The following is a 13,637-nucleotide window of genomic DNA, read 5'->3' as shown; positions in this document are numbered from 1 at the left end:
CCCATACTCTCTTAATTAATTAATTAATTAATCCATCGATTGCACCAAGGCAAAACAAGTAAGGATAAAGCAATCCAAGCAGCCATTACAGAAAGACCAGCAGTAGTTCTGTAGTGATTATCAAGACGACACACAACCCGCAGATTGCCTCTCAATGGCCTCGGTCCCCCTCATCCTCGAAGGGACAGGGTGCCGGGAAAGGTTCACGATGTTCAGGTCAAAAGCTGTCCCAAGCGCCATCAGACATCATTCTTTCATGTCTGACTAATGAGGTGGACATCATGGAATTAGATGCTTTGGATTCAGGCAGCTCCTTCACTCCCTCTCGCACTAAAAGTGCTTCACCTCCGCAGTGCAGAGACGGGTAAATTAAAACCATTTCGATGAAATGGCTGCCATCCTACAGTGGAACCTGCAGGGGTTCAGGACGCATGTGGAGGAACTCCGTCTCTTATGTCAGGGTAGACCACTGTAGCTGTATCTCCAGGAGACTCATTTCCATCAATCGTACACCCCTGAGCTATGAGGCTATGTTCTCCACAAAAAGGATGACCCGAGTGGAGAGAGAGTTAGAGGTGGTGTAGGTATTTTTGTCAGTACTAACACTCATCGCCTCTCTCGCTTAAGACTTTACAAGCAGTTGCTGTATCAGTGCACATGCATCATCCATTGACAATATGTTCCCTTTACTAGTCCTTACATGATGTGCTTGATGAAGAGGCCCTAATTGACCTTATTACACAGCTACCCTGCCCCTTCATCCTCTGTGGTGATTTTAATGCACAGAATGTGCTTTGGGGCTCTGCAACTACCTTCCCCAGGGGCAGAACAACTAAGAGACTTCTTGTGCCATCATGTGCATAATTACTAAATACAGGACAAAGCACTCACTTCTGCACAGCAGCTGGATCGTTCTGCCATTGATCTCTCACTTTGCTCTCCAGCTGTTGCTCACATTGCTCACTGAGAAGTGGTTGATAACTTGCACGAAAGTCATCACTGCCCATTCTGGATTCACCTGCCAGATAGGGTGCAGCCCGAAAGGAAACCGCTGCGATGGGTGCTCGGTACAGCTGACTGAACACTTCATATAGCCAGTAGGCCCAGTTTGAACATTGTGCGAATGTCAAGGCATGGGTGGATCATATTACCAAAATTATCCTCCACACTGCTGCAGCATCGATCCCACAGTCTGTGGGACAACAGAAGAGGCAACCTGTCCATTGTTGGAGTGCCGAATGCTGCTCTGCAATCAGGGCCACTTTGTGTGGCTTTGCAATATTCTCTGTAGTTGGCAGACCCTTGAACCTACACAGACTTTCGGGTGGCGAGAACAAAGTTTTGCTGAATTATTTGAGAGAGCAAGAAGAGGTCGTGGCAACAGTTCCCGAACACCATCAGTCGTTCTATCAAAAGTTCTGTTGTGTGGGAGATGATCAGGGGAATTTCTGGGAGAGGAGGCAGGTGCCCCCTGGTTTCTTTAATGAGAAACGGCACTCTCCAAACCAATCTGCGAGACATTAGCCAGACCATGGCGGCATGTGGTGGTGGTGGTGGTGGTGGTGGTGGTGGTGGTGGTTAGTGTTTAGCGTCCCGTCGACAACGAGGTCATTAAAGACGGAGTGCAAGCTTGGGTTAGGGAAGGATTGGGAAGGAAATCAGCCGTGCCCTTTCAAATGAACCATCCCAGCATTTGCCTGAAACAATTTAGGGAAATCACGGAAAACCTAAATCAGGATGGCTGGAAACGGGATTGAACCGACGTCCTCCCGAATGCGAGTCCAGTGTGCTAACCACTGCGCCACCTCGCTCTGTCATGGCGGCACGATTTGCCACAGTTACAGCAACAGCCAGTCAGGATCCAGGTTTCCAACACTATAGAGTGGTTGCTGAGAGGTGTAAATTGGATTTCTGGTCCACCTGCTATGAAGGTTACAACTGGCCATTTTCCATGTGGGAGCTGGATTCTGCATTGGTGGTGGTGGTGGTGGTGGTTCATGACACATCCCCTGGTGACAGGGGGATCCATTACAGTATGCAGTGGCACCTCACAAGCTGAAACAACAATATTATCCTTGCACTTTTTAATGCCATTTGGGCATCAGGTCACTTCCCCAACTCATGGCAAGAGACAATTTTAATTCCTCTTTTAAAACCTGGGGAAGATCATACATGCCCAAGTAGTTACCATAGTGCTGCCCTTACTAGTTGCATGGGGAAGACTTTGGAGCTGATGATAAACTGCCGACTTGTCTGGGTCCTAGAATCGAAGCAACTCCTTAGTCGCTTTCAGTGTGGGTTCAGGAGGCATCACTCCACCTTTGATAACCTTGGCCTCAGGGAGGCTTTCCTCTATCGGCATCACCTTCTAGGTATATTTTTTGACATCAATAGGCCTATGGTACGTGTGTATGTATGTATGTATTTATTCATGTTGTTATTTGTTGTTGTTGTTTATCTTCAGTCCTGAGACTGGTTTGATGCAGCTCACCATGCTACTTCATCCTGTGCAAGATTCGTCATCTCCCAGTACCTACTGCAGCCTACATCCTTCTGAATCTGCTTAGTGTATTCATCTCTTGGTCTCCCTCTGAGTTTTACCTACCCTCCACGCTGCCCTCCAGTACTAAATTGGTGATCCCTTGATGCCTCAGAACATGTCCTACCAACTGATCCCTTTGTCTGGTCAAATTGTGCCACAAACTCCTCTTCTCCCCAATTCTATTCAGTACCTCCTCATTCTTTTGTAGCACCACATTTCAAAAGCTTCTATTCTCTTCTTGTCCAAACTATTTATCGTCCATGTTTCACTTCCATACATGGCTACACTCCATACAAATACTTTCAGAAATGACTTCCTGACACTTAAATCTGTACTCGATGTTAACAAATTTCTCTTCTTCAGAAACTCTTTCCTTGCCATTGCCAATCTACATTTTATATCCTCTCTACTTCGACCATCATCAGTTATTTTGCTTCCCAAATAGCAAAACTCCCTTACTGCTTTAAGTGTCTCATATCCTAATCTAATTCCCTCAGCATCACCCGACTTAATCTGACTACATTCCATTATCCTTGTTTTGCTTTTGTTGATGTTCATCTTACACCCTCCTTTCAAGACACTGTCCATTCCGTTCAACTGCTCTTCCAAGTCCTTTGCTGTCTCTTAGTGAATTACAATGTCATCAGCGAACCTCAAAGTTTTTATTTCTTCTCCATGGATTTTAATACCTACTGCGAACTTTCTTTTGTTTCCTCTACTGTTTGCTCAGTATACAGATTGAATAGCATCGGGGATAGGCTACAACCCTGTCTCACTCCCTTCCCAACCACTGCTTCCCTTTCATGTCCCTCGGCTCTTATAACTGCCATCTGGTTTCTGTACAAATTGTAAATAGCCTTTCGCCCCTGTATTTTACCCCTGCCACCTTCAGAATTTGAAAGAGTATTCGAGTCAACATTGTCAAAGGCTTTCTCTAAGTCTACAAATGCTAGAAACTTAGGTTTGCCTTTCCTTAATCTTTCTTTTAAGATAAGTCACAAGGTCAGTATTGCCTCATGTGTTCCAACATTTGTACGGAATCCAAACTGATCTTCCCCGAGGTCGGCTTCTACCAGTTTTTCCATTTGTCTGTAAAGAATTCGCGTTAGTATTTTGCAGCTGTGACTTCTTAAACTGATAGTTCGGTAATTTTCACATCTGTCAACGCCTGCTTTCTTTGGGATTGGAATTATTATATTCTTCTTGAAGTCTGAGGGTATTTCGCCTGTCTCATACATCTTGCTCACCAGATGGTAGAGTTTTGTCAGAAGTGGCTCTCCCAAGGCTGTCAGTAGTTCTAATGGAATGTTGTCTACTCCGGGGTCTTGTTTCGACTTGGGTTTTTCAGTGCTCTGTCCAACTCTTCACACAGTACCATATCTCCCATTTCATCTTCATCTACCACCTCCTTCAATTTCCATAATACTGTCCTCAAGAACATCACCCTTGTATAGACCCTCTATATACTCCTTCAACCTTTTTGCTTTCCCTTCTTTGCTTAGAACTAGGTTTCCATCTAAGCTCTTGATATTCATGTAAGTGGTTCTCTTTTCTCCAAAGGTCTCTACTTTTCCTGTAGGCAGATTCTATCTTACCCGTAGCGATATGCACCTCTAAATCCTTACATTTGACCTCTAGCCATCCCTACTTAGCTATTTTGCGCTTCCTGTCGATCTCATTTTTGATACGTTTGTATTCCTTTTTGCCCGCGTCATTTACTGCATTTTTATATTTTCTCCTTTCATCAATTAAATTCAATATCTCTTCTGTTGCTCAAGGATTTCTATTAGCCCTCATCTTTTTACCTACTTGATCCTCTGCTACCTTCACTATTTCGTCTCTCAAAGCCACCCATCCTCCTTCTGCTGTATTTCTTTCCCCCATTCCTGTCAATTGTTCCCTTATGCTCTCCCTGAAACACTCTACGACTGGTTCTTTCAGTTTATCCATGTTCCATCTCCTTAAATTCCCACCTTTTTACAATTTCTTTAGTTTTAATCTACAATTCATAACCAATAGATTGTGGTCAGAGTCCACATCTGCCCCTGGAAATGTCTTACAATTTAAAATCTGGTTCCTGAATCTGTCTTACCATTACATAATCTATCTGATACCTTCCAGTATCTCCAGACCCCTTCCATGTATTCAACCTTTTTTAATGATTCTTGAACCAAGTGTTAGCCATGATTAAGTTACGTTCTTTGCAAAATTCTACCAGGCGGCTTCCTCTTGCATTCCTATTCACCTACTGTTTCTTTCTCTTCCTTTTCCTACTGTGGAATTCCAGTCACTCATGACTATTAAATTTTCGTCTCCCTTCACTACCTGAATAATTTCTTTTATATCATCATACATTTCATCATCTACAGAGCTAGTTGGCATATAAACTTTTACTACTGTAGTAGGTGATGGCTTCGTATCTATCTTGGCCACAATAATGCGTTCACTCTGCTGTTTGTAGTAGCTTACTCGCACTCCTATTTTTTTTATTCATTATTAAACCTACTCCTGCATTACCCCTACTTGATTTTGTATTTATAACCCAGTAATCACCTGACCAAAAGTCTTGTTCCTCCTGCCACCGAACTTCACTAATTCCCACTATATCTAATTTTAATCTATCTCTTTTCCCTTTTAAATTTTCTAACCTACCAGCCTGATTAAGGCATCTGACATTCCCCCCCTCAACCCTTAGAACGCCAGTTTTATTTCTCGTGATAACGACGTCCTCTTGAGTAGTCCCCGGGTGGGGATTATTTTACCTCCGGAATATTTTACCCAAGAGGACGCCATCATTTAATCATACTGTAAAGCTGCATGCCCTCGGGAAAAATTACGGCTGTAGTTTTCCCTTGCTTTCAACCATTTTATTTATTTATTTATGTATGTATTTATTTATTTATTTATGTATTGATGTATGATGTATGTTGTATGTATGTAATTTATTTATTTATTTATTTAACTGGGGACCTAGAAATGACTGAGAGGCTTTGTCCCTGCTGCAGCCCTCAGTGGTACACGACAGGCTACTGCAGTCCACTCACCCTACCACCACCATACACCGAACCCAGGGTTACTGTGCACTTCAGCCCCCAGTGGCCCTCCCCCTCCCTCTCCCCCCTGGGAACCTCTCATTCCAGACGAGTGTAACCTCAAAGTTTGCATGGTAGACTAATTACGGTGTACGCGTACATGGAGACAGTGTTTGCACAGCAATTGCTGACATAATGTAATCGAGGTGGAATAAGGGAACCAGCCCACATTCACTGTGGCAAATCAAAAACCACCTTAAAAACCATCCACAGGCTGGCCGGTACAGCAGACCTCAACACTAATCTGCGATGCAGATTTGTGCCGGGTACCGGCACGCCTTCCAGCTTGGGAAGCAGTGCGTTACACTGCACGGCTAGCTGGGTGGGCTAGGCCTATGGTACTATTTGGAGGCATTTTATCCTGGAGAAGCTTTACAAATGGAGGTTTCATGGTTGTCTTTCCATTTTTATTCTGTCCTTCCTCTCACCATGATATTTTATATACCATTTCATTGAATTCCTGTCTGATAACTCTGAGCTGGAGAATGGTGTCACTCAAGATAGCTTCTTAAGTATGGCTGTCTTTGTCATAGTCATTAATAGCATTACATCCATAGTGAAAAGTCCTGTCCAGTGTTCTTTGTTTGTGGATGACTTCTCTGTTTTTTGCTCTTCTTAAAGCCTCACAACGACAAAATATCAGTTGCAACCAACTCTTCGACATTTGGATGAATGGGTGCAAACGAGCAGTTTTAAATTTTCCATGGAGAAGTCTGTATATGTTCTTTTTAACCATTCTCGTTCCATTTTAAACTTTCCTGAGTTGAGGATGAGAGACACTGTCCTAATTTTAAAGATACAGTGAAGTTTCTGGGCCTCATATTTCACGCTAAGCTTACGCGGTTACCACATCTTAAGGACATGTAAAGAAAAGGTCACTTACGGCTTTAAGTATTCTAAAATGTCTTTGCCCCATAAAACTGGAGCAGACAAGTCCTGTCTGCTCCCCATGTACTGTGGCTTTAGTGTGATCTCAGCTCAATTATGGCTGCACGGTGTATGGGTTGGTGAGACACTCTTATTTAAAGATGTTTGACGTGGTGTACCATGAAGGGATTCAGTTGGCCACTGGGGCATTCAGAACAAGCCCCATACCAAGCCTCTGTGCAGAGGTTGGTGAACCGCTACTTCACATCTGGCAACGGCTGCTTACGGTGTGCCAGGCGTATAGAACACTGTCCACACCATATACACCTGCCTACTGTACCAGTTTCTCAGCCTCCACTGGAAAGACTTTTTCGTAACAAGTAACAGGCAATTAGGCCCTATGGTATTTGTACACAGGATTGCCTTCTAGAGATCGGTATGTCCGGTTTTCATGTTTTAAATCGCAGTGGGAATGATTTCCACCTTGGTATCTCTGAAGGCCCAGACTTATTTCAGACTTCAGATTTTACATTTCAATATCTGTTTTTTTACATTTTAGATATGCATCACAGTTTAATAGTAGTGTACACTGATGGCTCCAAACAAGGGAATTCCTTTGGCTGCTCTGTCGTGTTCCCCGACCAGGTCACAAGGTTTCGCCTTCCTGACGAGTATACTATTTTCTCAGCGGAGCTCCACACAATCCTGAAGGCTCTGGAGCAAATGCGTTGTATTCCGGGCAAATGCTTTCTCATTTGCTCTGATTCCATGAGTGCCTTACAATCGTTACAGAACCTGTATCCAGCTGAGGAACTGGTCTGGCTGATATGTGACCAACTGTACTTGCTCCATTGGCAGGGTAAGCGGGAGTCATTCTGCTGGGTGCCAGGTCATGTAGAGATATAGGGAAACGAACAGGCTGACCAGGCTGTCAAGGAGGCCTGTAGAGGACAAGATGCAGCTGAATGTCCTATTCCCTTGCAGGCTGTCATTTCTGCACTACACAGGAAGTGCATGCAGTTGTGGGATGAGGAATGGCTGGTGGTAACAGCCAATAAGCTGTGGTAGGTGAAGTCAACTACACGGCTGTGGTGTTCCTCCTGCCAGTTGCTCAGGTGGGATGAAGTGACCCTCGCTAGTCTTAGATTTGAACGCTGCCATCTCACACATTGATTTTTACTATGACGAGAGGATCCCCTGTGTTGTGATGATTGTGGCGTGCACATATCTATCCACGATATTTTAATGGAGTGCATTTTATATCATTGGTGGGGATGTGCCCTCTGTTAGCTGATGATGAGATGAGTGTGACTAAGGTTTTAAAGTTTTGACATGTGTATGGACTCTGGCCTAAACTTTTAGGCTGGAGGTTTAAGTGCACTGCAATGTGTCTAGCTTCTCCTTTGTTGTCCATCTGCTATATTGTTTTAGCTCCTTATACCACTTTCCTCCTGTATCGTTAATGTTGTACTACTGACGTAATACTTTGTTCTGTGTTTCTGTACAGGTAAGCGCATAATTTTTTAGCTTTTGTTACCTGTGTTTTAAGTGCTGTTTTGTATTCCTGTTTTGTGCATTTTACTGACACTCGTCTATCTGTTTTTGCATGGGCACTAAAGACATTGCTCTGTCGTGTGATGGCTGGGCAATGGCTGTATTGTATGGTTTTCCTCAACTAACCTATTCAGACAAGGTTCTCCCTCTTACTGTCCCTAGTTAGTTGTGTGGCCAAGGCTGTTTTTGTTGTGGTTGGCAGGAGAGCCAACACCATATTGCTAAAGGAGGCCGAAATGCACGCGTCTCAGTTCACACAGGCTGGCGTGAGGTCTGGAACATGACAAGGGAATTAGAATTGAGAAAAACGGACGTAGCTGGTGGAATACTTAACTTGAATCCATTAATGACGAACGTTGCTCTTTATGGTACATGATTCACAATATCAATAGTACGGATACTGGCGCCTTGCTAGGTCGTAGCAAATAACATAGCTGAAGGCTATGCTAACTATCGTCTCGGCAAATGAGAGCGTAATTTGTCAATGAACCATCGCTAGCAAAGTCAGATGCACAACTGGGACAAGTGCTAGGAAGTCTCTCTAGACCTGCCGTGTGGCGGCGCTCGGTCTGCAATCACTGATAGTGGCGACACGTGGGTCCGACGTATACTACCGGACCGCGGCCGATTTAAAGGCTACCACCTAGCAAGTGTGGTGTGTGGTGGTGACACCACAGGTTTTAAATTTAATAAAGTACAAGAAATCTTATATGCCTGACTTTAAACAAATTCTTCTCAATTTTTTAGATTAGCCTCAAAATTGGTCATTTACAGTGACGTATCTAAGCAGGTCCATACTGTCATCTACTAAGAAGTATACCCAGCAGTATATTGGATTAGATGTACTGACAAATCTACATTCTGCAGTGTAGAGCTCTGTTATCTTACAGGCACTGAAACAGATAGAGGTGCAGCTGACAGAATAATTTTGTCTGCTCTGATTCCCTAAAGGTGTCTACATCTGTGCAATTTTCCATGTAGACTAGGTGCATGCAGCTGTTGCACAAAGAAGGAAGGAGGCGCACACACCTGTGTGAAGTCACACGTCTCTAGGTTGTGCACACAGATCACCGTGCACAGGTAGAGGTAGAGGTAGAGGTAGAGGTGGAGGTGCAGTTACAGGCACAGGAGTGTCCCCATCTAAGATGGAGACGTGTACAGCATTGTGACCCTCCCGTGGTTCTGTCCATTTTGTGCTTTCTTTTACTAAGGCTCACTATTTAAATTATTGTCAAAAACATTTTATGAGCCCTTTGGCTGAGTGGCCTAATGATAAACACACAGAATTTGAAAAGTATTGTCATGCATTTCATTTTTTCTAGCTGGTAAATTCTACAATTTGTAAAGACAGAGTGAAATGAAGTGACTGTGTACAGTTCCTCACAAGTAACATCAACCTGGAAACAACAAAATTAAATTTGGACAAAAAGACAGAGCAGCCATTGCTCGTGGAGGAAACAGTGACTGTTGAAATAAAGTTCATAGGACAGCCACGAGTTGCAATATTATTGTTACCAATTTCACTCAATTTAACAAAAGCATAAGCATAAATCGTGGAATTTGCTGTCCAAATTAGTAAATTCCACAGTTTCTGACAAAGCTATTGTTAAATTGTGTGAAACTGGTCTATTAAAATTGATAGTGAATTGTAGCTGTCCTAAAAACTTAAAATAAAAAGCTTTCATTCATACCTCAGACACATACATGTTGTAGAAGACTGATTGTGAGGATCTGATGTGCGAAAGCTGTAATGGTTCATTTATGAGCTGCTTCAATTCACAAATAGTTTGCATCAACATGAGCAAATAAAAGAACATGGAAATAGTGTTCATAATTGAAATAGCTGCCTCCGCAGTTGTCAGAGTACAGTAGAACCACTTGTTTGCCTGCCAAATTCCCTAAACAGTGAAAGAAACTTCACTTAAAAATCTTATGTTACATCAAATTAATCGTCATTCACAAAATTCTGGGGCGAGGATAGCTTTATGCAGTAGATACCTTGAACTGGATTTTCAAGGTGGAGTAATTGTCCCCAGTAGCAATAATTCGAAGTGTCGGTGCTAATCTGATCACCACTAGTATAGCATCCCCTGTATTTGCCTTACGTGTAAGTGGTCCGATGTAGCAGAGGGAGGAAAGCAAAGGAATCGGACCTTATACGTTCCATGACAACAGTTCAAGGTTTTAGAAAAGCTGCTATGAAAAACAGTGCTGCATGTTCATAGGGATGTCTAAAACTCAAGCTCAGGGTAACTGATGAGGTAGACCCTATAAATGACGATTCCCTTACCCTGCTGCACTCAGGGAATCATTTTCATCAATGGTGATCACCTTCCTTTCTTTGGAGGAGATATTTCTGAAACACGTTCTAACCTTAGCACCAAGTCTTCAGTCTCTAGCAGAAATGTATATCTGTAAAGTGCTTTCTGATTTAAAAATTGAACTGGAAACTTTACATCTAATGTCTGTTTCTTCATTATCTGCCAGCTAGTCCTTGTATGTTGCAAATCAGTATACTGCAGAAACTGCTTCCCTATATACCTCACAAATTGCAACTCCCAGTGCATCCAGCTTAGCCAGGGAATCGATTTCATCAGAGCAACAACAAAATGTGCAGACATTTCAGATACTTTCAAATGCTTCAGTCTAACTCTGTAAACAAAGCAAAAATATGCTTTCATAATATACAGTGAAGGACTTTATAACCATGTTGGTTTGATGAATTATACTTTTTCCTTAATGTAAAGTTTTCTCATAGTTAGAATTCATCATTATGATTGCAAATTTTGTGAGGTAAATAAAATACACATGCTTGCACATTCTTAAGCTGTTCATTGTAAATGTTAAAATCCAGTAAGGGATATATGTTCGTTACAGTAAACCTTGTCAGTAATGTTAGGTTGTCAGTCTACCCTTTAGAGGACATGTTTATGCTTCAGCCGCACTTAGGCAGATCACCAACTCACCTACCTGGATTTGATAAACAAACCCACTGCCAACTGGTCAGCCATACAGGTGAACTTAATCTGTACCTGCATCTGCACTGCACTGCACTGCACTGCACCGGCAGCTTATTGACAAGAGTAGCATGTGTCCCTCTCTCTTGCTGTGAATGGAATCGTTCCTGTGCCCATGTTGTAACAGGGCATGCACCTACAAAGACGCCTCAATCTATGTTTTTAATAGTATAATGCCTTCTTAAATGTTAGTTTCCCAGCACTGAATAGTGGTGTTAGTGTAGGAGTGAGCTGAGATAATCAGCTTTTGCCTCAGATTTGGATCCAATATTATCATTAGAAAAATTTTCTAAGATGTCTTAAGTGTATCAATTAATATTCTCAAGAAAACTGCTTAGGAAGGAAGATTTTGTTCCACTCACTAAATGCATACTTTCATATTTATTAAGGTAACTTATCAGGCTGTGGAACACCATAAAACAGATAATCTTTCACAATAAGTACATATTCAGTTTTGGGTTTTGTCTAAATGTGTATTTGGATGTGACTAGTTTAGAAGTTAATGGGCTTTAAATGGAGAGTTTGTGGTTTCAGTTTCAGAAGTTTGATGATTTGCAATCACATTTGTGTTCCAGTATTGTAAGAAGGTTACTAATAACCACAACCTAAACAAAAAAGGGTTGGTGAGCTGCTGCTTATACCACCACCACCACCACCACCACCACCACAACAACAACAACAACACTACCCCAGTGAATTCTCATTCATTCTTTGTAAATTGAATCAAGTGAGAACTAGGCCTTTCCTAGAATTTAGAAAAGAAAGTGGTCTTCTCTTGTAATATTAGGCACTGTAATTGCTTAAGCAATTGATCAGCCTATAAAAGTTCACTTTTGCTTTCTTCAAATAAGATAGTTTTACTTATACTTTTGCTTTCTTAAATAAGATGGTTTACACATTTTTTTTTTTATTTTTCAGATTTTCTTCACACAGGCTGCTCATAAAATAGTCCGTAAACATTGTACGGATTATATGTTAAGACAAAGGATGAAATTCAGTAAGGTACGTTGATGGAAAATTCTCTCTTTCTCTCTTTCTCTATGGTGCTGACAATCACACTTCTCTTCTTTTTCTTTTTACAGTTTGTAGACGGTTCGTTTGATGACTATGTGAAAAAAATTCGAAATGTGAATGAAGCTGGTGGTACTTTGGAATTGCAGGCAATTGCAGAATTTTACCGGTATGACAGAAAATTCCATTCTTTATTACTAGGCATGTTCCCCCCCCCCCTTCCCCCCCCCCCCTTCCCCCCCCCCCCCCCCACACACACACACACACACACACACACACACACACACACACACACAAATTACAGTTCGTAACTACTCCAAAGGCTCCACATGAAAGCTCAACAATACAGAAACTTCATTGTAGGTTCAGTAATGTGACTAAAACATTCAAAAGCATTTCAGCTTTTGTTATTGTTGTGTGCTATTTAATGTAGGAACTGGAAACAAGTTTCTCTAACTCTGAAGTAATATTTCTATTCTTAATGAAGGATTCTAGGACTTTAGTAGTGACATAAGTGAGACTGCTTTACAGTGTGCTGCACTATTCTTTGAGTGTTATTCTAAAGCTTGAAGTATAGAAGCAAGTTATTAGCCTTTGCCACATTGAAGGTTTGCTACTAAAAGCACTGCTAAGATGTGAGGTACACCATCCTTTGTATGTACAACAGTCTCTGTCATAATTTACAGAAAACAAGGTCGAAGAACGCATTAATTCTCACAATAAGGTGTTGTGCATATTAATATTGCTTGAGGAAATTAATTTATTTAGGACACTTAGATTTACTCTAAACTCAATTAAACAATTTTATTGTGTCATTTCTTTGTCTAAAATGCTTGACAATGAAATGTATAACAAACAAAATGTATTAAAACAAGGTATATGATCAAACTTATACATGCTGGCCTCGACAGACAGAGGCTGTGGAAGCGCGCGCGACCGAAAGCTTACTATTTCCATTATTCCATCCTGAATTTTCCAATGTTTAAAATATAAAACACATTCTGGAAAGGGTATTGCATATTCTTACGGGAAACAGTACCCCTAAAAACTATAAAAGTTCTTGTAAACACAATGACAAAAACAAAATCTGGGCCATTCTGCCCTGTGATGTCATATGTCTGTCAGTGCTACAGTATGTGTTCAGTGTTGTTTCCACTCATTTTATATTCTTCAGCCCCCCCCCCCCCTCCCACCATAGAAATATGAACGTGTCCAAATACACCTGCATGCCCTTGGATTTGGTCGTATGTGTGGGGCAGATGCTCCTCTAATGTGTGCACCTTGCTGATAGTCATTCACACCAATGATTGTAAGTGTTTTGGAAATCCAAGGGATTAAGATCATACCAGCAAGAGGAAGTCATGCTACTGGACTACCTCGACCAATACAACAGCCATTAAACAAGGTGTTAAATACTATCATAAGTGGCATAGAGAATGAGGTGATTCCCCTTTGTGCATGAACTACGTGTGTTTTCTTTCTGCATGGGTGGTGGTGGTGATTATTATTATTATTATTATTATTATTATTATTATTATTATTATTATTAACAGA

The 13,637-nt window shown here is 41.7% G+C and overlaps 1 protein-coding gene across 1 annotated transcript in view; it reads left to right on the top strand.

Annotated features, from left to right (window-relative positions):
* Positions 1-13,637, top strand: part of LOC126298298 (OTU domain-containing protein 5-B-like) — a 216,554-nt gene that overhangs the window by 189,778 nt on the left and 13,139 nt on the right. The window contains exons 3-4 of the mRNA XM_049989595.1: positions 11,991-12,074; positions 12,155-12,252. Of these exons, the coding sequence (XP_049845552.1) occupies positions 11,991-12,074; positions 12,155-12,252 (182 nt within the window). The remainder of the gene's footprint in view (positions 1-11,990; positions 12,075-12,154; positions 12,253-13,637) is intronic.

Source organism: Schistocerca gregaria, chromosome X, assembly GCF_023897955.1.
Source record: "Schistocerca gregaria isolate iqSchGreg1 chromosome X, iqSchGreg1.2, whole genome shotgun sequence".
NCBI lineage: Eukaryota > Metazoa > Arthropoda > Insecta > Orthoptera > Acrididae > Schistocerca > Schistocerca gregaria.
Note: the sequence above shows the minus strand (reverse complement) of the source record. Positions and strands in the feature narration are given on the sequence as shown.